Source organism: Podarcis melisellensis (assembly GCF_964234715.1).
Source record: "Podarcis melisellensis genome assembly, chromosome: 2".
In the NCBI taxonomy this organism is placed as follows: Eukaryota; Metazoa; Chordata; class Lepidosauria; order Squamata; family Lacertidae; genus Podarcis; species Podarcis melisellensis.
Genome location: NC_138529.1, coordinates 60577063 through 60603757, shown reverse-complemented (window position 1 = coordinate 60603757; position 26695 = coordinate 60577063). Strand labels below are relative to the sequence as shown.

General features: G+C 42.9%; 1 protein-coding gene across 1 annotated transcript in view; it reads left to right on the top strand.

The window, feature by feature from the left end:
* The first annotated feature begins 738 nt into the window (after window positions 1-738).
* Window positions 739-26695, top strand: part of MGAT4B (alpha-1,3-mannosyl-glycoprotein 4-beta-N-acetylglucosaminyltransferase B) — an 88631-nt gene continuing 62674 nt past the window's right edge. The window contains exon 1 of the mRNA XM_081899443.1: window positions 739-972. Coding sequence (XP_081755569.1) covers window positions 876-972 — 97 coding nt within the window. The 5' untranslated portion in view covers window positions 739-875. The remainder of the gene's footprint in view (window positions 973-26695) is intronic.

Genomic DNA, 26695 nt, shown 5'->3' with positions numbered 1-26695 from the left:
CTTAATGGTTGCACTGGCTCCTCTTTAAAAAAAAAGTATTCTGAGAGGATGGGAAAGCAGTGGTGTTGAACCTGTGATTACAAAGCGTCATAAAATGCACCTGTGAACCCGACTGTGCCTGTAATGGTGGACTGAGTTTGCTGCAGGTTTCTCCATCGTGTTCGAGGACCGTGTAACTGGTGTCACTAGAGGTAGGACAAGGTTTCCTCCTCTCCCTTATAAGGCAGTCCCCTCTCCTTTCGACTGGGGTGGGGTCTTGCCCACTAACCCAACTAGAAGCTCGAACACGAGGGCGTGGGAGCGTGTCCCGCTCTACAGGTCGCCCTACAGTCCAGCGCCTTTCGGCAGCCGCTCTTCCTCACGCCCTCGTCGACCCCGGTTTTCTACACGCGCCCGCCTGCCCGCACGCGCCTGCCTGCACGTGTCTGTCGCTAGGCACCCCCTCGCCCGCTTGCGGACTGCTGATGCTGCTGCCGGCGGCGCCCCCCAGGCGCGCGCGCGCACGGCTCCTTTAACACGGTGCTGCCATCATCTCCGCCCCTTCTCTTCCCTCGGCGGCACGGCAGCCCCCCTCTCTCCTCCAGGCCCGGGGAAAGGCAAACGGCGGCGAGAGCAGCCCCTGCTGCCTGCTGGAGCCGGCGGCCCGGTGGGGCGCGGCCAGTGCATGAGGGCAGCGGGCGGAGGCGCCGAAGAAGAAGGAGGAGGGGGAGGAGGAGGCGGGGGCGGCGAGTCCCGCCCGCCTGCCCGCCCGGGCACTGGCAGCCCCTGCCGCCGCCGCCGCCTCTCCTTGCCGGGCCCGGGAGGCTGAGGCCGCCGCGTAGCGCCCGGGACATGCGGCCTCTCCAGCCGCAGCCATCGCCGAGGAGACGGGGGACATGAGGCTCCGCAATGGCACCTTCCTCACGCTGCTGCTCGGCTGCCTCTGCGCGCTCTTCTCGCTCTCCTGGTACGGGGCCTTCGGCGGGCACAAAGGTAAGGACGGGACTCGCTCGGAGCCGGGCGGGGAGGGAGCGAGGGAGGGAGGGAGGGTTCCCGCCTTACGCACTGCGCCTGGCCCGGGAGGAGAGGGGAGAGGGAGCCCCCACCCCAGGCAGCACCCGAGGGGGAGAGGCAGCATCTCCCCCCGCCCCAGGGGACCCCCAAAGGCCGCCGCCGCCACCTGCTGAGAAGGTCCCCTCTTCGTGCTGGATGAGGCCAGGAGACCCTGACATGCAACTTAAATGTTTTTCTGGGTGCCTCTCGCAACTGAACCGCATTTCGAGTTTTGTTGGGGTGGGAGAGGCGAGGCGTCCCCCGAAAACCACCCCTTCCTCCCAGATTCCTTGACACCTAGCACTGCCTCCTCTTCAGGTCTTTCCTACATCCCAGATTGCTGTCTGGTCATTTGTTTTTTCCTCAATTCCTCTTTTCCTGCTTCTGACGCAAAAAAGCTCCCCTTTTCTGAGAAAGTGGTGTTTAAGGATTCCCACCTACCCACCACCATTTTTCTCTGTGCCCTCAAAGAGAGTGTGACAAAATCTGTTCTGTGGTTGCCTCCTTGGAACAGGTAGTCTCTCACCCTAGCTCCCTTTGTTTTTTTACCCTTGTATTGTTTAGGCTGCTTAGAACATCTAAGACTCCCACCATTGCCTATTTACACAGGATGTTTTTATGTGTGCAGGTTTTTAACTCTGGGCTGAAGCCAAAGTGGCCAGGCAGGGCTTGCAACCCTTGTGTTCAAAATGGCCCTGAACTTTATACTGCTCAAAGTGAACTGAAGGCGAGGAAATTGAGTTCTCCAGTTTTGACCTGTGTTCTTGAAGACTTTTTGTGTGATATCTGTAAGCTTGCCTGTTGAGGGAAGGCGAGTGGGTTAGCTTGACATTGCATCACTGCTGTCAGTGATTGTTGTATTTATTTAAGGGCAGCCAAGCAGTTATCAAATAATGCAGTTTGTTCTTATGCCGCTAGTTTTCTTTCCCTTTTTTTACGCATTTAGTGCCTCTTTGCATCCCCCTCTCCACATCCTACATTTTATCTGAATATTAAGCATTTCCCCCATATCTTCCTCTGTTGGTGTTTTAAATAAAATAAATACAGTTGTAATCATGAACCTCCCTAAAAGCAATTTACCTCTTATGACCTGCAAGTTGTACACCGGCTCCCTCGGCCACTAAAATGAGATGAGCGCCACAACCCCAGAGTCGGTCATGACTGGACCTAATGGTCAGGGGTCCCTTTACTTTTACCTTTATGCTTTGGCAAAGTGATGGCTATGGCACATTAAGGCATGTAAGTAGAAAGAGGGACCACATTTGGTGCAGGTAGAGCAAGAGACCATGTTGGAGGCATGTTATTAGGTCTTCGAGAACTGCTTCACATGCTGCTTTTTAAGACTTGTAGCTTCATGTTGGAAAGAACACAATAATGTGTTGAATGGTGGCTCTAGTGTTGTTTTTTCACTCTAAGATGCATATGCTGGAAAGGTGATAGACTATCTGGCAGCTAACTTCATAATGTGGGAGGATGAAAAATATTTGCATCACCACTCCCTTGTTTACTTTTCTTGAGGCCACTTCATACATTACTTTTTCATAAACAGAAATTAGATCTCTGTATTGGAAAATATATTTTCTATATTAAGAAAAAGTGTTTTGTAAAATAGGAAGGACAGTGGCTGGCCAGTCAGTTATACCCCTGTAAAGGAATTTAATTGGTCACAGTTAATGTATTGCAAATAAAAGTCTTCCCCTATAATCTCAGTGGAACAATCTAACACTTGCTCCTTATGCACAATAGGAACAAAATCTATCTTGGAAATGTGCATTGTTGGGGCAAGATGTGAATAAATATAATAAAGCTTATACTTGTCCCTCCCAAACCTTCTTTCTGGGCACTTTGATGTATGTATGGTATGTATGGTAGTGGCAGTGTTAAGGATGACTTGCATGGATAATTACTTGGGTAAGAATTTATACCTACGATTTTTATCAAGGACTATTGCTGGGGTCCTTGATAACAGGGAGTTAAGAATCACAACAGTGAACAAAAATAATAAAGGTAGTGCTAGCAATTTTTGTTCTGGGGTAGTAAAAATGGACTTTATGTTGGTGTCTGAGATGTGACCATTTCAGGCACAGTTCATTCTGGCACATCTTCTCATGTTCTTTTCTGTTTCACTTTATGACCTTATATTACACCACATCTGGCAGTAGTTATTATTTCCAGTGTAACAGCATTAAGAATCGGGGTTGCTATACTGTTGTAAACCCAGTCCCAATCCTCATCAGAGTTGCAGTGCCACAGTCCTGCAATATTACAGTTGCAGAACAATCCTTGTCCTCAGTTTTATGCACCACATTGCTGGCACAGTAGTTCAGACGAGTAGACACTTGACTGCTGAGATGTAAGTTTAACGACTGAGGAGCATCAGTTGTCTGTCAAGATGAAAGTTTAGTTACTGAGTTATGCCTGCATCCTGATCCCATTATTAACTACCGTATTTTTTGCTCTATAAGACTCACTTTTTCCCTCCTAAAAAGTAAGGGGAAATGTGTTTGCGTCTTATGGAGCGAATGCAGGCTGTGCAGCTATCCCAGAAGCCAGAACAGCAAGAGGGATTGCTGCTTTCACTGCGCAGTGATCCCTCTTGCTGTTCTGGCTTCTGAGATTCAGAATATTTTTTTGTTTGTTTTTCTCCTCCAAAAACTAGGTGCGTCTTGTGGTCTGGTGCGCCTTATAGAGCGAAAAATATGGTACTTATTGCTATTCATGTTTAAAGAGGTCTGTTCCGAAAGGAGCTTTGGATTTTAGGATTGGGCTATAGCATTATCAGATACCTCACTTTTGTTTTTGTAGAAATATCTAGTTATCTACTTGTCAAAAGGCCTAAGGAATATTCTATTTATGGTCACAAGTATCCCCTTTCTTCTAGTGATCACAGTTATAATTTTGCAACTTGTCTTATTTTCTTCACCACAGAAAACTATTTAAGTGTAGCATAAATCAAATCAAGTTTCCTATCAAGTTACAGAGGGAATATGCTGGTTGTGCAGTTCACTCCCTTAGTCTTGTTAGCACCGCCACCCACAAGCTAATATATACACCTAGCTCCCATCAGTTATGCTGGAAGAGCAGCAAAACCCTGTCAATGGTTGTAGGACAAGTTTGCATTGTGAAAGCAATAATTTCTAAAGTAGGCTCTCTCAAGACTAGTACATTTTATCTATTTGAGAAAAATTGAGAGAGTTTTGTCTTCTTCTTTCATCTAATAATTGTTATGATGGTACAGAATATTAACAGAGAGGTAAAAAAAGCCCCCGAAATTAATACATGCATGGAATGCATAAACCAGTGTCAAACAAAGAGGGCCATGATACATTAAAAGGGGGGGCACCTCATGAAAAAGAGAGGATTGCCATTGGATCTCTTTACTTGTCAATAACTCACAGCTACCGTCCTGAAGTAGTTTTGGTCATAAAGAATCCATTGTATATATGGATTGATCAGTGCTTGGAATAGAAAGGTTTTCCTTTAGATGCTGCTTAACTGAATAAGAGGCAACTGTTGCCTCTGTCTAGTAAACTTAGTGCTGTTTTGTTTTTTACTGTTAGGAATGTAGGTAACTGCCTTTTATGGAGGTAGACCAGTGGTCCATTTAGCTCAAGAGTTGTCCACATTGATTGGCAGTGGCTCTCCGGGGTTTAAGGCAGGGAACATTGACAGCCCTATCTGGACATGCCTGGAATTGAACCTGGAACCTTCGGCGTGCAAGGCAAAAGCTCTTCCACTGAGCTATAGCCCTTCCCTATTTGTGTGGAATGTGTTTTGTAGAGCTCTGCCAAACCTCACCATCTTCAGTCATCTAACTGGACACAGGGTTTCTTTCTCTTTGCCACTTTACCCAGCTGTTTATACAACTTCTATAAGCTGGTTTCTCAGCTCTTCATCTCTCAGTAAGCTGAGTGCCCAAAGTATTTTGTTTTCATGAATTGTTCATAATATGGTTAACATCATCATCATCGTCATCATCATTAACATACTGGCCTACTGAGGATTAGATTTGGCTACCATGTTGCACCTTACATCTTATAACAGCATAAGAGGATCAGTTCCCATCACATCACTCATGTTTTCCTTTTTAATAGAATGAAGCATAACTAGGAAGAGGAACATATGTGTTTAAAAGTGGATCTAGATGTGCAGAGGATACAGTAGTGCAGTTAGGTACTTTTAGATTATGTTCTTATGGGGACTGTTTTGATAGTAATGGGTGCTTCTACTCATTCTGCTGAAGAGTGCTGTGGAATTTTGCCCCAGGGCCTGCCTAATGGCATCACTGGTGGTGGTATATGCTTAACATTTTAACCTGGTGAAACTTGTTGCTCTTCTTCTTAACCAGGGTGATTGATGTACACAGCAGAGTACAAATGCCAGTAAAATACTATGTTATTCCCTTTCTGCATTGATCACATTTGCACTGGGAATACATGTAAGGAAAGGGCATCTGCAAAATCGTTGCCAACAATAATGGGAGCCGCTGATTACGAGGCAGAGCGAATCCATCATGCAGTCGACATCATGTTATCTTTGTGACAGGGATAGCCTGGAAAAGGTGAGGGAAGGACACTGTGCATAATGATTTTCTATAGCTTTGCCTCCTTTATGGAGTACTCTGTTTTCACAATGCCCCAAAACAAAAGGTGCATACTGTTAATGGACAGTTACAGGCATGGGCTGTTAGTGCTGCTTTGAGGGTAAATGATGGGGGCAGCTTTGCTAAGCCTGGCCTCTGTCAAACTGCACTTGAAAGCAACCGCTTAAAGGAATAGCCATTCATGGCTCTTGGTGTTAGTCTGGCAAAGCTAATGGATATTGTGCGTTGCACACTGCTTAGCCTCTTTATTAACTTAGTGTCTCTACTTTTGCTGCTAGTTTCTGCACTTTAAAAGTCATTAGGGCCACATCATCCATCTGTCTCAAGGCTACTTTACTTCCCCTTACCCATTTAAACAATGCGTCTTTGTTACTGCTGTATAATGGGTTTTGGCTTTGTGATGCTTCTGTTACTTGCTTCCTTTGCATTACTCATCAGCTAAAAGGTTCTTTCAGCTGTGGTTTAAATCTCATTAAAACCATTTCCCTACAGAACTTCAGTTAAAGAGATTTGGGGACTGATATCAGTGAAGAAATTCTTTATGGCAGCTATTGCTATTTGGATCGTTTTTCTTGAAAATATTACATATGATCTGTTTTGGCACTCAGCTCTTTTGGACACTTGAAAACATGGTCATGTGACTGTGTGTATGATGACTACAAGAGATAAAGGAATGTGATTTTCTATTTAAAAAAGAAATGGCACATAGGTAAGCATACCTACTGTACTGAGATGATCCTCCAGATTAAAGGGAGAGTCTTTTCTGCGGTTTATTTTTGTTGTTCACACTATTAATCATCTCCTCTTAACTTCATGTATCAAAATAACAGCATTTTCTCCCTGCCTCATTATCTAAGGGGGTTAATCTTCCAAGTTTTTCTTTCTTCAAAATATGTGTCTATGGACTATGCTCATATTGACTATTTGCAAATAACAAGCAGTGTCTTATATAGGGTTGTCTCTAATGCTGCCTGTACGTGAGCAGAATGGATTTCCACCCTCACAACAGAGACTTCACTTTCCTCTCTTCTCCCCTAAGCACCCTCAAAATATGCTATGGAGAGTTGGGGGACTCTGCAGCAGATTTAGGGGATGCGGGAAGAAGGAAGCCTTGACTTTATAGAAGAATGTAGGAAGTGCCTGCTGGATCAAGCCAATGGCCCATCTCGTCTAGCATCCTGTTCTCACAGTGGCCAACCAGATTACTGTGGGAAACCCACAAGCAGGATTTGAGTAAAAGAGCACTCTCCTCTCCTGTGGTTTCAAGCAACTGGTATTCAGAAACCTTACCACCTGCAACTAGTAGCCATTATTAGCCCTCTGCTCCATGAATTTAAACACTATCTCGGTTGCATTCCATAGTTTATCTATGTGCTGTGGAGCAGTGGCGTAGCGTGGGTTGTCAGCACCCGGGGCAAGGCAAGTAATTTGTGCCCCCTAACCTGTCCCTCCCCCAGATAGTCCCTCGCTCTCTCTCCGCACCGCACGCCTGGCACCCCCCCCCCACAGTGGGCGGCAACCCGGCGGCTCGGATCGGATTCGCACAGCCAGCACTGCAGTGAGAGAGAGTGAGTGAGCCAGGTAGGGGCAGAGAGCTGCGAGTGTGAGCGCCCCCCCCCGGATGTTGCGCCCGGTGTGGCCGGTCCCCCCTGCACCCCCCACGCTACGCCACTGCTGTGGAGTACTGTCTTTGTGCTTGAATCTTCCAGCCTTTAGCTTCATTGGATGCCATGAGTTCTAGCATTATGAGAGAATGAGAAAACTTTTCTCTTGTCACTTTTCCCCATGCCATGCATAATTTTATAAAATTCTATCATGTCACCTCTTGCCTTTTCTCTAGGCTAAAAAGACCCAAATGCTGCAACCTTTCTTCACAGGCAGGAGTTGCTCCATTTCCTTGACTGTTTTGGTTGCCTTTTCCAGCTATATAATATTCTTTTTGAGGCGAGGCGACCAGAAATGTGTACAGTGGTACCTCGGGTTAAGAGCTTAATTCGTTCCGGAGGTCTGTACTTAACCTGAAACTGTTCTTAACCTGAAGCACCACTTTAGCTAATGGGGCCTACCACTGCTGCCATGCCACCGGAACATGATTTCTGTTCTAATCCTGAAGCAAAGTTCTTAACCCGAGGTACTATTTCTGGGTTAGCGGAGTCTGTAACCTGAAGCGTATGTAACCTGAGGTACCACTGTACAGTATTCCAAATACTGCCTTGCCATAGATTTGTATAACAGCATGATGATATTGGCAGTTTTATTTTAAAACCCTTTCCTAATGATTCCTAGCATGGAATTTCCTCTTTCACAGCCACCACACACTGGGTTGACATCTTCATTGAGCTATCATCTACTATGACCCCAAGGTCTTGTCCCTAGTCTGTCACTGCCAGTTCAGACCCCATGAGCACATATGTGAAATTAATATATTTTGCCCCAACATGCCTCACTTTACACTTATTTACATTGAACTGCATTTGCCATTTAACCATTCACTTTGTTTGAAGACGTCCTTTTGGAGCTATTCACTATTTTTGTATTAATGACTGAAGAATTTAATATCATCAGCAAACTAGGCCACCTCATTTCTCACTCCTAACTCTTGATTGGGTGGGGAAGCCCATCCTGATGGACAGGATATAAATATGATGATGATGATGATGATGATGAAGAAGAAGGAGGAGGAGGAGAAGGAGAAGTTAAAATGCACAGTTTCAGATACTGAACCTTGGGGAAGTCCACTTCTACTCTCCATTCAAAGAACTGTCCATTCATCCATACTCTTTGTTTTGTGCAACTTAACCAACTCCTGAGCCATATAACAATATAAAGAGCTCCTTGTCTATACATCTTATGTCTCAATGTTTTTAGCAATGTGTTCCTCAAATTATTTTTTTAGCATCCTTTTCTGTCTGCTTAAGGGCAGATGGGACTCATCAACCTGGGAAGATAGCCCATCTAAGAGAAGGAAAACTTACCCTAAACCTTCACTGCCTTGCAGGATATTTTCGGGAGAAGAAAAGGCTGAGGAGTAAACCCTACACAAATCTGGAGTAGAGCCCCTAAGACGATTGGATGGCACCTTGTACGCTTCCATCCAGCGACTCCTGCAGCCAAGCTGCTGCCAAACATATTGCTCTGCTTTCCTTTGGACCACATCAGCAAGCCTGAGAAAGGGAGCCTTGTTGTCTGGGCAGCCCAGGACCTCCATACGCACTGCCCAGGCTTATGTTGCTAATGTAGTGCTACTAATGTAGTGGTTTGCCTTCACCCCTGGAAGCTCTCTCTCTCTCTCTCTATCACTCTCTCTCTCTCTCTCTCTCTCTCTCTCTCTCTCTCTCTCTCTCTCTGCACACTGAATCTGTGAAGGAAGGAGAGTTGTAGGTTTTTTCAGCTGAAACCTGCTCATTAGGAAGTTGACGGAAGCCATTTATTTAATAGGCTACCAGGTAGCCTTGACTTCTTCCTGCTGATTGTAGTGACGGGTTTGACTGATGATCTGGAGGTGGGGAAATGCTCTGGTGGCCAAGTAGCAATTAAACCCTTGAACCATTATGTTCCAATGTGGCAGCTGCATTCCACAAAGGAGTGACTCCTTGTCACACATTCTGAATTTTTTTCAGCAAATTATTTATCTGAATTAGCACCAAGTTCAAACAGGATGTGATCCACTTACCCAATGCAGGCTTATTACCAGCTGGTGATAACTTATACGGATGTCTGTGGCTGTATCTGCTTTTTGCTTAGGCTACCTGTTACACAGGATAACATGAGATTACCCTCCTCCCCCCAGTATCCAGTAAAAGAAGAATTGACACAATTACATACAAAGTTTAATGTGAAGTTGTTCAGTAAGGATGGTGAAATGTTAACAAATGATGAAGAGAAGGCAAAAATTCCTATTTTGCCCCTGTTTTATTTCCAAAAAGGGGTGCAACCTTACATAAGTAATATAACTGGTATGGGGGTAGGACTTCATTTTAAGATTGATACGGAGCTGGCCAGGCAGTGCCTAGCTTCTTTAAATGAGTGCATATCTTTAAAGCCAGATGACTTGCATTTTAAGGAACTTGCTGGTGTACTATCAGGGTCTCTTTTTATAATCTTTTAAGAAATTCTGGAGAACAGGTACCATGGGCAAGTGTCCCAACTTTCAAAGATCTGAGAAACTAACAGACAGGTCAGCCTCACTTCGATATCTAAAAAGGTAATAGAACAGATTATAGAGGAGTCAATTTGTAAGAAATATATAAGCAGCTTTAGTGATTAGTAGGAGCCAGCATAACTTTCCTTCCTTCCTTCCTTCCTTCCTTCCTTCCTTCCTTCCTTCCTTCCTTCCTTCCTTCCCTCCCTCCCTTCTCCTCCTCTTCTTCTTCTTGCCAGCATGACTTTCTCAAGAATAAAGTCTGCCAGACTAATCTCTTTTTATCATGTAGATTGTAGGAATGCCATGATTGTAATTTAACTTGATTTCAACATGGCATTTGACAAAGCCCCTTTTGGTTTGCAAACTGACTGCATGTGGGCCACGCGATAGTACCATCAGGTAGATTCACAGCTGGCTGGAAAACCACATTGAAGAGTGCTCATTAATGGTTCCTCATCAAACAGGAGGGAGGTTGGGTCTAGTAATCTTTAATCCTTTTACCAATAGGTTAGAAGGCAGGTAGGAATCCTCATCAGATTTACAGATAACACAGAACTGGGATGGATAGCTAATGCCTCAGAAGAAAGTAATATAATGATCTTGATAGAAGGGAAGGCTGGGCTGCAACTAACAAGTTCTGCATCTAGGCAAATTAACCCACATAGGTTAATGGGGTATACGTGACTTTGCAGTAGTATATGATCTCAGGATTGTAGCAGATGACAAAGTGACCATGAGCCAGCTGTGTGATGCAGCTACAAAAACAATTAATGTGATTTTAGGCTGCATTAGTAGAACCTTAGTTTTCACACTAAGAAGGATATAGACAAATTGGAATGGGTTCAGAGATGAGCAACAAAGGTGATCAATAGTAAATACAATCCTGTGAGATGGTTGAAGGAACTAGGTATATTCAACGTGGAGAAGAGAAGACTGAGGGGGAAGACAGGATAGCACTCTCCAAATATCTGAGAGGCAGTTGGTTAGAATTAGGTAAATACTTTTTCTCTGATGCCTAAGAGGGAAAGACTTAATTGGCTGAAATTATGGAAAGATAGATTTTGGTTGAACAATGGGATAAATGTCTCCATGGCAAGAGCAGATCAACCAATTACCTAGTTGGGTGGTAAGATCTTTTACTGGAACCATTCAGGCAGAAGCTGAACAGCCATCTGTTGGGGAAGCGAAGGCCAGAATAGATAGCCCCTCAATTCTGTGATTCTAAGAATTGGTGTTGGCCAGCTAGTTTTGTGCTTTCTTGGTATGTTAAGCAACTACATAACTTGAAAACACACTTTAATTTAAACCCATGGGAAATTAGGATAATGTAATGATGGCAGGATCTGCCCTGCATTTCTGCTTTTATTTCTTACCTCATATACCAAAAATATGAAGAAGGCTTGCTTTGTTTTAAGATTTTAATTCAGCATCATTTCAAAGGTTTGTGTCTGCTATTTGGTTCCCTGTACTTTTGGAGTGGCAGATGGGGTGACAGAGGTGTTGCCTACTCTTCTGCAGTAAAATTAGAGTTACTGTATGCATAGAACTTGAGATTTCCTGTGGTCCATCATCACTGCAGGGAATACCTGTTGAATGATTTTTTTAAAAAAGAGTGTCTTACTGTTTCCATATTGCATTAACACCCCCCTTTTCTTTTTTGCTAAGAATAAAAGTATTTGCTTCTTTTTCTTCCATCTTTAGGTTAGCTAAGCCTTGAGTAATCAGCCTTTTGGGGTTTTAAGAGAGATTATGCGGAAGTCACTTGTTCCTTTTAAAAAGTAAAGTTTGAAAACTTCTGGTTTTCTAATAATAATAATATAAAAAATTATCAAATCTCTCTTTTCCCTGCAAAATTTTTGCTTTGATTCCCTCTTAACTGTTACAAAACTATTAAGGAGGTCAGGGGAACTGAAAGAACAGAACAAAAGCAGTAATGAAAAAATTATTGAAACCACTTCAAGGTGGCATTTCTTATATGTAGTTAATTTCATCCTGCCCACACATATTTCATTGACATACTGTTTTTCTAATAGAATATAAATGTTAGTTATGAGATCTCAGCAAATGCTGTTAACTAGTGGTGCTCATCTAACCAAAATAAGGTGTGGGAGATTGTATCCTGGCTTGAAAAATAAACAAGTGTAATACATAGTACCTAAGGAGAAAGGCACATTTTCCCCTTTGTAGCAGCAGGCATCTCTTGTTGTGATTCTGTTTTTAATTAAAGATCACAGGACGTTTCCATATAATAAGTATTTCAAGGTCCTCTGTTGCAAAATAGGTGTTCTGTTCTTCATCTTGACTATCCAGGAACAATTGTGGCACCCTTTCTTTTCTAGTTACTATAGAGCCTTGTCTGGAGAGTTTAAAGTGAAATGGTTCTCCTGGGGCTAGCAGTTAACCAGATACCTTTTGGTATTTGTTACACTTTGGCTCAGCATTTGCCAGTATCACAAACATTGCAACTTGTCCAACTACAGCTTTCTAAGGAACTTGTAGACTTGGAAGGTTCAGAGGTGATGTTTTCTCAACCAAACCTCAGTGTGTGCTTTGAAGTGCCAACTTAATAAGTGAGTATGTTCTGTGTCTCTTGCAAGCACAGGCAGCCGCACAAAAAAACACAAACCTGACAAGCTTAAGTCCCCTGCACACATTAAAGACAATCTCTATCCACCTTCAAGAGGCATGCCTTAAGGTCCTTCTCCGCTGCCATTGGTTCCCAGTGCAACTGTCTAATATAAGTAAGACATTGTCCCCATTATGTTGGAAAGGCTGTTGGAATCATGGTTCTTTTTGCATGCGTGGTGGGCCTGCAACACAGTGTAAAACTCTGGGGAAATATTTGTTTGCATAATAAGCTATGAATTAAAGCCCAACCAATCCATAGCCCTATTAGTGCTGGAAATTGACACAAATCCAGTGATCAAGCACGAGGACCTACTGTTCTTATTGTTGACAGCAGCATGACTGGCTGAATCATAACCACCAGTGGAGACCTGGATTAATTACTGTATTTTTTGCTCTATAAGACACACTTCCCCCCCTCCTAAAAAGTAAGGGGAAATGTGTGTGCGTCTTATGGAGTGAATGCAGGCTGCACAGCTTTTGCTGAAGCCAGGAGACCAAGAGGGATTGGTGCTCTCCCGCTGTGCTCAGGAGGCTTTGCGTTGCTTTCGCAGAGAGAGGGAGCAGCGCCCCTTCTGCAAAGCAGGAGGAGAAATGGAAGGGGCTCCGCTTTCTCCTGCCGCTTTGCTGAAGGGGCACTGCGCAGAGAGGAGAGAACTTTTTTTTTCTTGTTCTCCTCTTCTAGAACTAGGTGCGTCTTATGGTTGGGTGCGTCTTATAGAGCGAAAAATATGGTATGTCTGAAGCATGAATTTCAGGCCAATCTTGGAGCCTCTTGCTCCTTAATTGGCTGTGAATCAATTTTAATATGGCAAAAGTGGTCATCTGTACCCATCTATTCTTTGGTTGCTACATCTTCCAAGTTAACTGGACAGCATGGTATCTGAAAAGCTAGGCTTTCCAAAATATGACATTGATCAAGGGTTGATCTACAAACATCCACCAAAATTAGGTTGGAAAGTCTTTTTGGGACTGTGCAATTTTGCAGTTTTAAATGGGGTGCATGCGTTTGTGTCACATTTTGAACATTCCTCCATGTAAAATAAACATTAGCTTTCTCCTTAATGTGCTAGTTTGTGCTGAGTGGGTGGTTTGATTGTTGTTGTTTCACATGGGTAAGCTTAAAAATTGCTGTCTCTCGACTGCAGCAGTTTAGTCCTAGAATTACTTATTTTGCCGGGTATGTAGCTTAACTGTTTGGTATGAAGACTTGCGGCAAACGTTTTCACCATGGTGTTGGCTTACCAAAACCTGCATATGAATGTTGACTTACGACATGTGCCAGATTGTCTTAGAGTCATGTTTCACTAATCCCGGCTTAAAATCAACCCTTTTATAACTCATTTTCCCACATCTCAGATGGAACTATCCCTTTCAGAAACAGGGGTGGGGAGCAACTAATGTTGTTTGCTCAGCCTGTTTGGCAGTTGTACTTTGGTATTTGGTATTATTTGTATAGCTTTTTGAACCAACAGCAACTACATACAGGATTATAAAAGATGTAGCCAAACAGTTGCCCTGAATAATGATAATAATAAACCTCATGGCCTTTACAAAGGAGGCAAAGAAATAGCTGAGTATATGTATTATCTCCTTTTGGAATAATGGTATGACTTTCATGGTGAAATGTTTAATGTCCAGTAGAAGAGACCATTGATTTCTGAGGAAGAAAGCTTATTATTTATGCAGGGTCATTTATAATATAACAGCCTGTGATTTTAACCCTATTAAAGCGTTCACCTGAAGATGAGGGAGGAGCAGAGCGGCAAGCACTAGCCCTGCTGCCAACATCCCTATCCCTTCGGGCTAAAGAATCAGACCTTCCTGCTCATTGGGTGGAAGAACTGAAACGGGATTCTTTGTGTGCTCAGCTGAATGCGCTTAGAATCCTCCGTGCTCTTCGGAACTCCAACCATGCAATGTTCCTGATTGCAGAAAGGCTTCTAATAGCATTACACCAAATGTGCTAAGAATACCCTTTCAGACCTTCCTGCTCAGCGTGGGAAGGTCCAGTGGAGCTGGCAGGGCAGGTACATGCAGGGATGTTGGGGGTGGAGGCCATTCATGCTCACTGCATGCTTTATTCCATCCCCACCCCCAATCTCCAAATAGGGCTTTTGCTTTGTGAAAAGTGCTAGTATGTGATAAGCGTGCCTAAGGAAAGAACAGTGCAAAAACATAGTCTGATTCAAAATAAGACAGCTTCCTGTTGGTCTGTCTGGATTAGTATTGTCCACACTGACTGGCCACAGCTCTCTAGAGTTTTAGGCAGACAACATTTCCAGCCCTACTTGGAGATACTGGCTATTGAACCAGGGACTTTCTGCATGCAAAGCAGATGCTCTGTCACTGAGCTATGGCTCTTCTCCATGAGCATTAATATGTGTGGCCAAGGTGATGCACAGTGAGCACATATGTATATGTGAAAGGAAAAACAACAACTTTGAAGGTCAGCTTTGAAGGGAAGCAGCTTTTGGTATTTTCTAAATTGTAGGTCATTGTCTACAAGTTTTGAAATTTGGGTGGCTGTTAATTAATGCACAGATGAATGTGTTCTCCCAGAATACTGAGCTTTGTAGCCACCGTGCATTGAGCACCAAGTGGAACAAGTTTAAAGAGGCTGAGCGGAAAAATGAATTTGTAACCACAGTCCTTTGGACAAGCTGCAAAAATGTACAATGAGCATGATGTATTGAACCCTTTAGATGAATTAATTCCACTTTGTTCTCAATGCATACCAACTGCAAAAGTCAGACAAATGGCCTTTTCTCCAAATTCCCATGGAAACATGCTTGGCATGACATTGCACTGTTTACCCTCACCCCCAAAAGGAGCTGTGGGGCGCCATGCCCAATTCCTTTTATTTTGGGCCTTTGAATATGCTGCAATGGTACATTATATATCTATCCATTGTGCCAAGCCCAGAATTCTTTAGGTGATGTTGAATACTTGACATTATTAATTCTTCTTTACAGAGGAGCTGGTTCTATAGCATAAGCATGAATACAATACCAGATTGATGTTCTTGACCGTCATACAATTCCTGTGTAAAAGGAACTCGGCAGAATGGAGAATTCTTGCTCCAATATTCTGTGTGACATTATCAGTGCAGCAAATTGATAGAAAAGAGGAGGAGAAACAGTGATAAGCAATTTTCACTTCTTCCTACAGTATTCTTATAGATTTCTTCTTGACACTCAGACAGCAATTGAGAAAGAAGAATAACTCATCATCTGTTGTATCCTGCCATTCCAAAGATATTATTTTGGGCTGCGTCCAAAGGAGCAGTGCAGTCACTGCAAGGATTTCTTCTTGCACAGTGAGATATGCACAGTGGAGCATACAGGAAGGGGTTAACTCCTTTTCAGAAGGCAGGGTCATATGACAAGAAAAGGATTTTTTTATCAGTTTCTAGGTGGAAGAGGAGAGAACCTCCCTGCAGTTGAGATCCTGCTCCTGTACTAACCATTGGTGGGTACAGGGACTCTTCTCTTTTGAGAAGCGTAGTTATTTTTTCTTATTTTCTTTCTCAGGGAAGCCACAAACCCCCTTCCATCAGCTCTTAGTTAGGTGGGGGAAACTTGCTTTCCCTCACATACCGAGAGGCAGGGAAGGTAGACCCTGCAATAGATTGTACACAACAGCTGAGGTAGCTGGGACTCTCTTGGGTCTCCCAGGTGTTGTGCCTCTGTTTTCAGCTTCCTGTTCCTCTTACTGCTTGGAAAGCAGCCTGAATGTCCCGTAGGTTTCAAATGGGGATCATTGGATTCCTGCCTGGACCCTCCCCCAACACACAAAGCATTGGGACACAGACCAGCAAGCCAAGGCTTATCCATCCACCATCTCTTTCACAGAATATAAACTGTAGATCTGACAGAGGCTCTCCATCCCCCTTTGCCCACCCTTCAAGTTGAAGCTGCCCTGGGGTAGCTTTTTATTCTGCACATAGGGTGTATTGAATTTGTGTGGTTTACTCCAGTAATACAGTCAGGACTTCCCACTACTTTCTGTAGCCTTTTCTCATCTTTTCCTTTACGTTCTATTCTGTTGCTTAGGGTTTATCAATTTCCTCATTGCAAATAGGTATTTTTTTCCAGTTAAGTAGATACTGTATAGATATTCCTCTGGGCAAGTTCTTACTGCTATTGTAGAGGCCAAGTCTGGTGACTGGAGGGAGTTTCCTGTCTCTTCCTGCCAGACAGGGGGAAATACTCCTCTTCTTCTTTTCGTTTGGTCATCTGACACTATGTCTGCTGAAGAGGCGTTCACTCTTTCCTGTATGCTGCTCTCTCCACTGACCAGAAGAACATTTCCATACCCCCACTCTCCTACCCCAGCATGTCCCCTAAATCTGTTCTAGGGGATTTCTCAAACTCTTCAGAGCAGATATGCAGAGGGTACAGGGCATATGTGTGTGTGTGGGGGGGGAGTCCAGTTATACAAGTGGAGATCTTTGTGCTGATGGGACATACTACCCTTTTACCTTACTACCTGGGTACCACCCTCTGGAATAAAACATTTCCTGTGTTTTCTAATCGCTTGTTCCTTATTTTGCTGTAATCTCTATTACTGTAGTTAACATATAGTTCAAGGGAATGTTGCTCTCAGGCAGAGGTCGTCTCAGGCTCCCATTTGCTAAGTCAGACAAGCCTGTCCCCTTTGTGGCATCTTATTTGATCACCTGATAGCCTATTAACATATATTTGCAGGTGTGTTTTTTTCTAGTTTGAATTTATTCTTCTTTTCACATGCTTTCTTCTTTATTACTATCCAGAATTCCCAGGCAGATTCTGTGTTTTCCTGTAGATTATTTCTCTTACAGAGTAGATCTCTACACTTTAATGCAGACATACATCTCCCATCGACACCAGTCTGCATGAATCGAGATGCTGGAAAGCATCTAATTTTCAGCAGGCTAATGGAATGGGATGCATTATGGGTATAAACTTCCAAAATGTCCTCCCTATGCAACACAGCCTGACAATGAAGTCATAGCCTGTAGCTATTCTCACTTTTTCAGATGTGCTCCCCACCCCACTCTGCTAAAGGAAAGGTCCTGCAGTCTCACCTCTTCACTCCCTTCACAGGAAGAAACTGATTAAAGAATCCCCACAAGCAGCGTTGCAATGTAATAGAAACTGCACTGGTCAGAGATTAGATTCCTGCAGCACTTTTTTTTTCTTGAAGGGGGAAAATGTGAATTTGCAACCAAAAGACCCACAACAAAAAGGAGAATGTAAGCTCCATGGGACAGGGCCTGTCTCTCTTGCTTATGCTACTTGGTAAAGTGTCGTGTATAGAAGGCACTAGAGTAAAATACATTTAATTTCATCACTATGAATTATATAAATTTATTGCGTGTAAGACAAATTCTTGGGTATTTCAGAGTGTATTTAAATTGCAAAGCCACACTCTTGTCATATCTGAGTGAATTTTATGGAAGGACATTATACTGTGTAAGTTCCTTCACATTCCCTATTTCTTTCATACAATGCAGCTGTTTCATAACCTTGCAGTTAAGATACTTTGTGTGTGTGGTATAGCATGTTCTGTGTTGGAGATTAGATCTTTTGCTTCCTCCGATGCCTCCCCAAGGAGGCAAATTGCTTACTTTTCTTGGTAACTTTGCTCTATGGTCTTTGACCGCAATAAAGATTGGTTGATACATTTGTATACCATTTTTATCTTCCAAGGACCTCAAGGTGTGGTGTACATGATTCTCCTCCCCATTTCATCCTCACAACAACTCTGTGGGCAGGTTAGGCTAAGAGATGGTGAGTGGCCCAAGGTCACCCAGTGAACTTGTTAGGAACTGTAATTCTGTGACAGGTCTCCAAACAACTCTCAGCACCCTTAACAATTTGCTTATTTGCAAATTGCTTATCTTTCTTGGTAACTTTGCTCTCTGGTCTTTGACTGCAATAAAGATTGGTTTATACATTTATATACCATTTTTATCTTCCAAAGCAGTATTCTTTGACTGCATTAAATGTGTGGTGGAGATGTGAGCGGAGACCTTATCTGTGATCCCTGCTGGATCCTGTGTCTTGGCCACACATTGTGATAACACTCTCTCCGCCAGTTTTATCTATGGCGTTATTTATTTATTAGAATTTTTTTTTGTTCTGCTCTGCTTTTAAGTATCTCAGGGAGGTATTCATACAGTTTCACCCATCCGTTTTATTTGCACAGCAATCCTGTGAGGATAGGCCAAGAGATCGTGAGTGGCTCAAGATCAGCCAGTGGCTGAGCTTAATAGTGAAGAAGAAATTTGAACCCGAGTTTCCCTGTTCTCAGTCTGATGCTGTAACTACTACACTGGTTCTCCCCCTTCCCTCTTATTTGACAGCAGTAAGCCTATTTCCCGATCTTCTGCCTTACATAAGCCTGTACTTTAAAATAATGCGTAACTGTGTAATCTACTGCAATCTTATGTGCTATTAAAACAGTTGTTGTAACAGAACTTAATTAAAGATATTAATGTCTTTAAAACCAGGGTTGGTATCTGCAGATTGATAAAACCTGCCTTGTTATGTGCTGTTCTGTTATGTACCTACTTCTTAGACCACCCACTTTTTGTTTTTTGTCTGTCATCATCTGAATGCAGGTCACTTGACTAAAAAAAGAAAAGAAAATAGTGATAGCAAAGCCAATTTTAGCAAAAAGATTGAGGTTTGTTGAATGAGGAAAATGAAGCCAGTTTAGTAGGTGAATAACTTCTGTATAAGATATATTTTGTTCCACTTAAATAAGACCTCTGAGGGATGTGCTTCCTATAATTAAATACTAAATTGTGTCATCACAAGGTTCCCCTCCACAAAGCCCTGCAGTTAAAATGAAACCCAGGGCATTTGCTGACAGTTTTGTTAATAGGGATATCCAGGTTCTATACCTTTCAATATAGTGAAAGATTTAAGTGCCTGTTGAATTACTAACACACCTTGAAGGTTATATTGATTTCAAGTTGACTTGTGGGCTGTTGTAGAGAAATCTATGGGAGGACTGCTTACATGGTGTCCATAGGAATTTTAGTCCTTATTTCAGGAGTGTCTAAAGAAACATTCACTGCTTGTGTGGGAGAGGGGAGGAAAAGCTGTGCTAACAGTTTTACAAGTAATATTGCAGCTTTCTTTAGTGAAAGGTGAAAGGAACCCCTACTGGAGGATTTAAGGATAATTGGCACCTGTTATCACTCTCACTCTCTCCTTTCTTTATAGGCTAGCGTAAATCCCGCTATGTAAGACAACTCTCCCACGGCTACAATTACAGCGTTGTAACATATACTGTACTTGTTAAATGGCTTGCACATATTAATGTGAGATATCTTAGATGCACAATATACATGAAAAACAAATGTGTGTGGTTTTTTTTTTGTAATGGAAAGTACCCTTGAAAGGTTGTGGTGATGGGTGGAAAAGTGGTGGTAAAAGTCCTATTGTGTTTGTGGATAATCCTAGATAAATGGCAAAGTTGCAGCCAAAACCTCCCCACTTCCAAAACAGCAGCAGCAGCAACAACGACAAAAACCACTCCTGTGTTTTCCTTGTGAAGAAGTTCCAAAAGCATGTTTATAAGAATCCCAGAATTCTTGAATCCCGTGGGGGGGGGGGCATAAAGGTACATTTAGGATTAAAATGATTAGTAGGAGAAAGCAAACAAACATCCCTTTCCTTACCAGTCTTCCACTCAAAACCTTTTACTGTATCTGCTTTTCATTTATCTGCTTTTCATTAAAAAAAAAAAAAAACCTTTTGGGGTTTCATCACCAGCATCTGTGTGTATCATATAACTTGGTCCTTAAATATATAACTTCTCTCCTTGCATGAGAGGCTCAACCAAGTATATTCTCCATTTGCCCACACTCTTTGGCAGTCCAAGCCCCACTTGCGTGAGCAGAGGTTGCATGGCAGCATATCTGGTGGGCTGCTTTCCTTGTCCGTTGCTACATATTTGATAGGTTTGCAGGATTAAGCAAATAAAATGAGATTTGTTTTGTAGTTAATTAATAGATCATGTTACACGTTCCATGTAACAGGAAAGTGCAGTGGAATAAGCTTCTGATAAAATTCCTAGATGGGAAAAGAGTGGTGTTCTCTTACTCTAGCCCCCAACTTTCCCGCTTAAGGGGCTTTAATTGGGATTTGAATTAAAATGAGCCAAACATTGTAAACATGACTGTAGAACACTTGTGAGAGGGTCAGATGGTATGGCAAAATGTATTTCTGACCCCAAACCATTGTCTGGAAAAATAAGTTAGAGGTTGGCCATCCCAGATTTATACTGTTGTTGTTTAGTCGTTTAGTCGTGTCCGACTCTTCGTGACCCCATGGACCAGAGCACGCCAGGCACTCCTGTCTTCCACTGCCTCCCGCAGTTTGGCCAGACTCATGTTTGTGGCTTCGAGAACACTGTCCAACCATCTTGCCCTCTGTCGTCCCCTTCTCCTTGTGCCCTCCATCTTTCCCAACATCAGGGTCTTTTCCAGGGAGTCTTCTCATGAGGTGGCCAAAGTACTGGAGCCTCAGCTTCAGGATCTGTCCTTCCAGTGAGCACTCAGGGCTGATACTGTATATCACTGTAGTCCTTGCCTTTAAGTCTCACCATTTTTTTCTTCTCCCTCTGGTATATGATGATGCTTGTAAATATTAGGGAGCATTTGTTAGGCCCATTTTAATCATGGGTATACATTGAAGACCGTAACTGGCCACTGTTTTAACTGCCTTTTCTAAATTCAGCTGCAGAGTCCTTTTCTTATTTATTGATAATAAATAAATACAGCGTTTTTCTCTGTCATGTGATAGGGAAGCTTTTGAGCAGAAGGCATTACAGCTAGCCCTAGAAAGTGTGTAATCTTCATTTGATACAACGGTATAGAGATAATTCCAATTGGGATTGAAGCTACAAGGACAAATAATGCTTGCGCAATCCGCTTATGGTATTCCCAGACATGGATGAAAACTACTAATGGAATAAAGAAGGATCCAGATAATTATCTCAGCTGCATTAACTATCCATCCTTTCAGTAGGTTACTCTTGCTTTTGACACAGTTTCCACAGTCTGGAGTGCTAAACCTGCCTAGATACTTTCAAAGTGTAAATGGTTATCTCTTTTTTGAAACATGGAATGGTATTTCAGGAATTGTATTTCTCTTTTGCGTGTTCAGAAGCCTCCACGACTATCTGGCCCCTCTGCTGCTGTCACCTACAAGCCACCCTGTCTCCTGCTGCAGTGTTAACCATTTATCTGCAGGGGTTTTTCTACTTCTGTGTGCTTATGGTGTTTGCCCCTTTTCTCTCTTATGGAATCATAGACCATAGACTTGGAAGGGACGCTGAGGCACATATAGTCCAACCCCATGCAATTCAGGAATGTGCAACTGTCCCTTACTGGGATTTAACCTGCAATCTTGGCATTATCAGCAGCACGCTCTAACCAACTGAGCTATCTTACTAGTTATGTCTCAGTTTGTAAGGAAGGGTAGAAGAGTAGGAAGTAGGAACTGCGTGGTATTTTCTAAAGAGTGGCAGATTCAAGCTGACAAAATATATGGGTCCAAACCTCCCGCTCAACACTTAGCTCAGTTCAGTTAACATGAACTTGGTCTGCTCCAATCTTTTAGCCTAACCTACCTCACAAGCTAGGCTGTACACCATACATGCCATACAAGGAGTACACAATCCATGCCACCCTGTGTTCTTTTAGGGAAAGTTTAGTATAAAAAATCAATAATAATAATAATATCTTTAAAACTGTGTATTAAGGGAATTGTCATGCATCTAATCATAGACTTGCTAGCTAAGATTATAGTTTCCTGCTTTTCACCTAAGGTTTAAGTGCTCTGGTATTGGGATACACAAAGAGAGAAGCTGATAATGGCCTAGTTTGCATGGCAGAGTAAACCAAACTATAACTTAGTGGGATTTTGTGAATGTATGGGCTCTCAGAGAGGAGCTGCTGGCCACTTTGCTCCTCCCTTCTCCTTTCCGCTGCCATCCTGTGCTGAGACACGAAGGTTTGTTTTTGGCTACAGCTCATAGTTACTGAAGAGAGAGCTTAGCCGCAAGTCCTGGTGTGCATAGCACACTAAGCCAAACCTTGGCTCAGCGCATTGCAGTGTGGGAGCAAAAGGACCAGGGTTGCACACTTCTCTCCGGGAGTATGTGCAGTCCAGGAGTAAGTTGTAGTTTGACTTACCGTGTGATATGAGCCAGGCCAATGTGACCCACAAATCATTTGACTATGCAGACAAAAGCTGATTTACACCCTTTAGCAATTTAAGGTTGCAGTCCTTTGAAAAGGTACATGAGAATAAGTCTCTTTGGAGAATACGTGCATAGAATAGGCTGCATGGTGACTGGAATTCACAACTGCTGAGAGTCTGTCTAATAATATGTCATTTCTGGCTTCTCTAGAGACTCAGCATCCCACAATCAATCCGTGCACATTTACTCTTAAAAACCCTTTTTGTAGATAACTTTGGGTGCAGAAACCCATATTGGGCATCTCTAATTAAAATGTGACCTGGGAGAGATCTAAATACAAATGCTGCATTAGAACTGCACGCAGCAGAACTCTCCTAAACCTTTATGAATGTGACTTAATCCACAACTGTCCTTTAGGTTTGGAGACCTAGCATTCAGAAAAGAACAAATGATTGTGAATGCATCAAAGGGAGTCGTTTTAATAGGCAAAATCTGTATCTTGTCCCACTTTGCAATGGGAAGCAAAGTTATAGCTGACTTATGCTGGGCATGTATAGCCAGAAGTGACTCATGGTTGTAAGGGAAACAGAAGTCTGGCCTCCTTCCATGTGGCTCTGCTTCCCTATTCATGCTGGTGGGTTTGGGGGAGGTGGGTTTTTCTATGTGGAGGCAGAATTTCTACCCAGAACCACACATTACTGGCAGTGAGATCATTACAGAATATAAAACAGAGGCAAGGAATCGTTTCAACCCACCAGTATGATATAATGGAAATAACGTTGGAGTTCAGATCCTGTGTTCACCCGTGAAGCTGACACCTTTCTCTCCATCCCCTGCCACTCTGGTTGCTCTGCTCCCTGTTCTGCCCCAAGCTTACCAAATGGTGTTGGGAAGGGTTTCCTTTTTATTGTTTGTGTTGTTTTTCAGTGCAGTACATTTGATACCATGTTACTTACAAGGAAGAGTAATAAACCCATTCCTGACACTGCTTGGTGAGTGTGGAGGAGAGAATGGTGGGCAGATGCTGAGCTTACTCCGTTCTCTCCCCACCGACCCACCCAACATGGTGATGTTGGGAAGAGCAGGGGCTCTGTTTTGTTCCTCTGATTTCTTGGAAACAGTCAGTCCAGGAGTGGGAGCAGAGTAGCTGAGAGCCAGCTCCAGTCATGAGTTCTCACTCCCACCTTCATTTTCCAGAGCATTGGTGGGCCCCAGATGGGAGTCCAGAGGCACCTTGGGCAAACACAGACGGTTGTGGCATCTTTGTCCTGGCTTCCTGCAACAAAGTAATTTCTCTCACATTTTTAAATGGGATGTTGCCACCTGCCTTTCCTACTCATTTGGGCAATGCTTGGGCTGGCATGGCCCTAGACCTCTGCCACAAAGCCCAGGGCTAACAGCATCACTGCTCTTCCCTCTTCCAACCCATCCCCACCCCCACATTCTGGATTTATGAATCTAATGGTTTTGTTTCTCTTTTGCTGCAACCAACACATGATTTTGACCTGAGGGTCAATCTCTGCATCCTCCTTACATGAGCAAAGAATGAACAAATATTTCCCTAACAAAAGCTATTTATCAAAAAGTGAGAGCATGGCACAAACATACTGGAAGACTGTGCCAATGTCCAAAATATTTCTGCTTAACAATTAATCTGAATGAGCTCTTGTATAAAACCAGAGAAAGCAATATAAAATACATCCAGATGGGATGAATAAAAAGGCTGGCAGAATTATGATTGTGAATTCGTACAAGACAGCTTCCAGCAGAGATCCTATTTGTACTCGGTAAATCTCAGAAATATATTAGTAGACATACTAGCAGGGATAAAAAGACAAGGTACCTGGAATTTGGTATTAGTGGGATAGATATAGAAATGGTAGCGATGTCATTTACCTGGAGTGGCTTGTCAAAATAACATGTAATTTTATTTCAGGCCTAGCTTCATTGGTTTCCTTGGCTATATTCCTGAGCTCATTTATGCATCCATGGTTCCATTTCCAGAGAAGTAGCCGTTTTAGTCAGTCGCAACAAGGACAAAAAACCCATCTTGTGTCATCTTACAAATGTAATGAGTCTATCATGGCATTAGCATTTGTGGACCAGTGCCCCCTTTATCAGGTATACAAAGTGAAATTCTAAATTGGCCAGTTTATATTCACGGTGGGATGCAGTGGATTGTTAATCTTTAAGATGCTGCAGGACTTTTGTCATTCTAATAGAAAACAGTAGAACACAAGAGTTTATAGTTGGACTGGAATACTTGTTTTAAATAAATGCTGAGCTTTCTTACACACTTGGTTGTGTGAAACACTTATCTTAAGCTTCTTTTTTTTTACTAGAAACTGCTCATATTTTACATGCTATTTTTCAGACTAAGAAAAGTAGGATTTTAGAAATGTTGGGGAGATTTTTCAAGCTATAGGAAAATTATCATAAGGGTTATCATAAAGCTGCACAAAACACAAGCAAAATGCTGTTCACTGAACAAAGCGTAGAAACAGAGTACCAGCATCTATACATGCTACCTGTTCACCCTTTAATAGTGCTAAGCTTAAACATTTTAAACATCTTATTATATAACATCTCTAGATTCAGCTAATCTGGATATACAGTTTGAGGCATTTGGGGATATGTATCATAGTCTGAAAGTGCTAATTTTAGTGTTCTATAAAAGTGCTTCCTAATCTGTGGCAAAGAAACATTTGGCCTGACCACTTCCATGTGAGAATGGGAAGTATCAGTTTCTTTTCTAGTCAGGCGGCTGGAATCGCATGCATGAAATCACGTGAATTCCTGTTGTTGTTGTTGTTGTTGTTGTTGTTTAGTCGTTTAGTCATGTACGACTCTTCGTGACCCCATGGACCAGAGCACGCCAGGCACTTCTGTCTTCCACTGCCTCCCGCAGTTTGGTCACACTCATGTTTGTCTCTTCAAGAACACTGTCCAACCATCTCGTCCTCTGTCGTCCCCTTCTCCTTGTGCCCTCAATCTTTCCCGACATCAGGGTCTTTTCCAGGGAGTCTTCTCTTCTCATGAGGTGGCCAAAGTATTGGAGCCTCAGCTTCACGATCTGTCCTTCCAGTGAGCACTCAGGATTGATTTCCTTCAGAATGGAGAGGTTTGATCTTCTTGCAGTCCATGGGACTCTCAAGAGTCTCCTCCAGAACCATAATTCAAAATCATCAATTCTTCGGCGATCAGCCTTCTTTATGGTTCAGCTCTCACTTCCATACATCACTACTGGGAAAACCATGGCTTTAACTATACGGACCTTTGTTGGCAAGGTGGTGTCTCTGCTTTTTAAGATGCTGTCTAGGTTTGCCATCGCCTTTCTCCCAAGGAGCAGGCATCTTTTAATTTTGTGACTGCTGTCACCATCTGCAGTGATCATGGAGCCCAAGAAAGTAAAATCTCTCACTGCCTCCATTTCTTCCCCTTCTATTTGCCAGGAGGTGATGGGCCCAGTGGCCATGATCTTCGTTTTTTTGATGTTGAGCTTCAGACCATATTTTGCGCTTTCCTCTTTCACCCTCATTAAAAGGTTCTTTAATTACTCCCCACTTTCTGCCATCAAGGTTGTGTCATCTGCATATCTGAGGTTGTTGATATTTCTTCCAGCGATCTTTATTCCGGATTCATCCATCCCAGCTAAATAAGCAGGGGGACAATATACAGCCTTGCCGTACTCCTTTCCCAATTTTGAACCAATCAGTTGTTCCATATTCAGTTCTAACTGTAGCTTCTTGTCCCACATAGAGATTTCTCAGGAGACAGATGAGGTGATCAGGCACTCCCATTTCTTTAAGAACTTGCCATAGTTTGCTGTGGTCGACACAGTCAAAGGCTTTTGCATAGTCAATGAAGCAAAAGTAGATGTCTTTCTGGAACTCTCTAGCTTTCTCCATAATCCAGCGCATGTTTGCAATTTGGTCTCTGGTTCCTCTGCCTCTCCTAAATCCAGCTTGCACTTCTGGGAGTTCTCGGTCCACATACTGCTTGAGCCTTCCTTGTAGAATTTTAAGCATAACCTTGCTAGCGTGTGAAATGAGTGCAATTGTGCGGTAGTTGGAGCATTCTTTGGCACT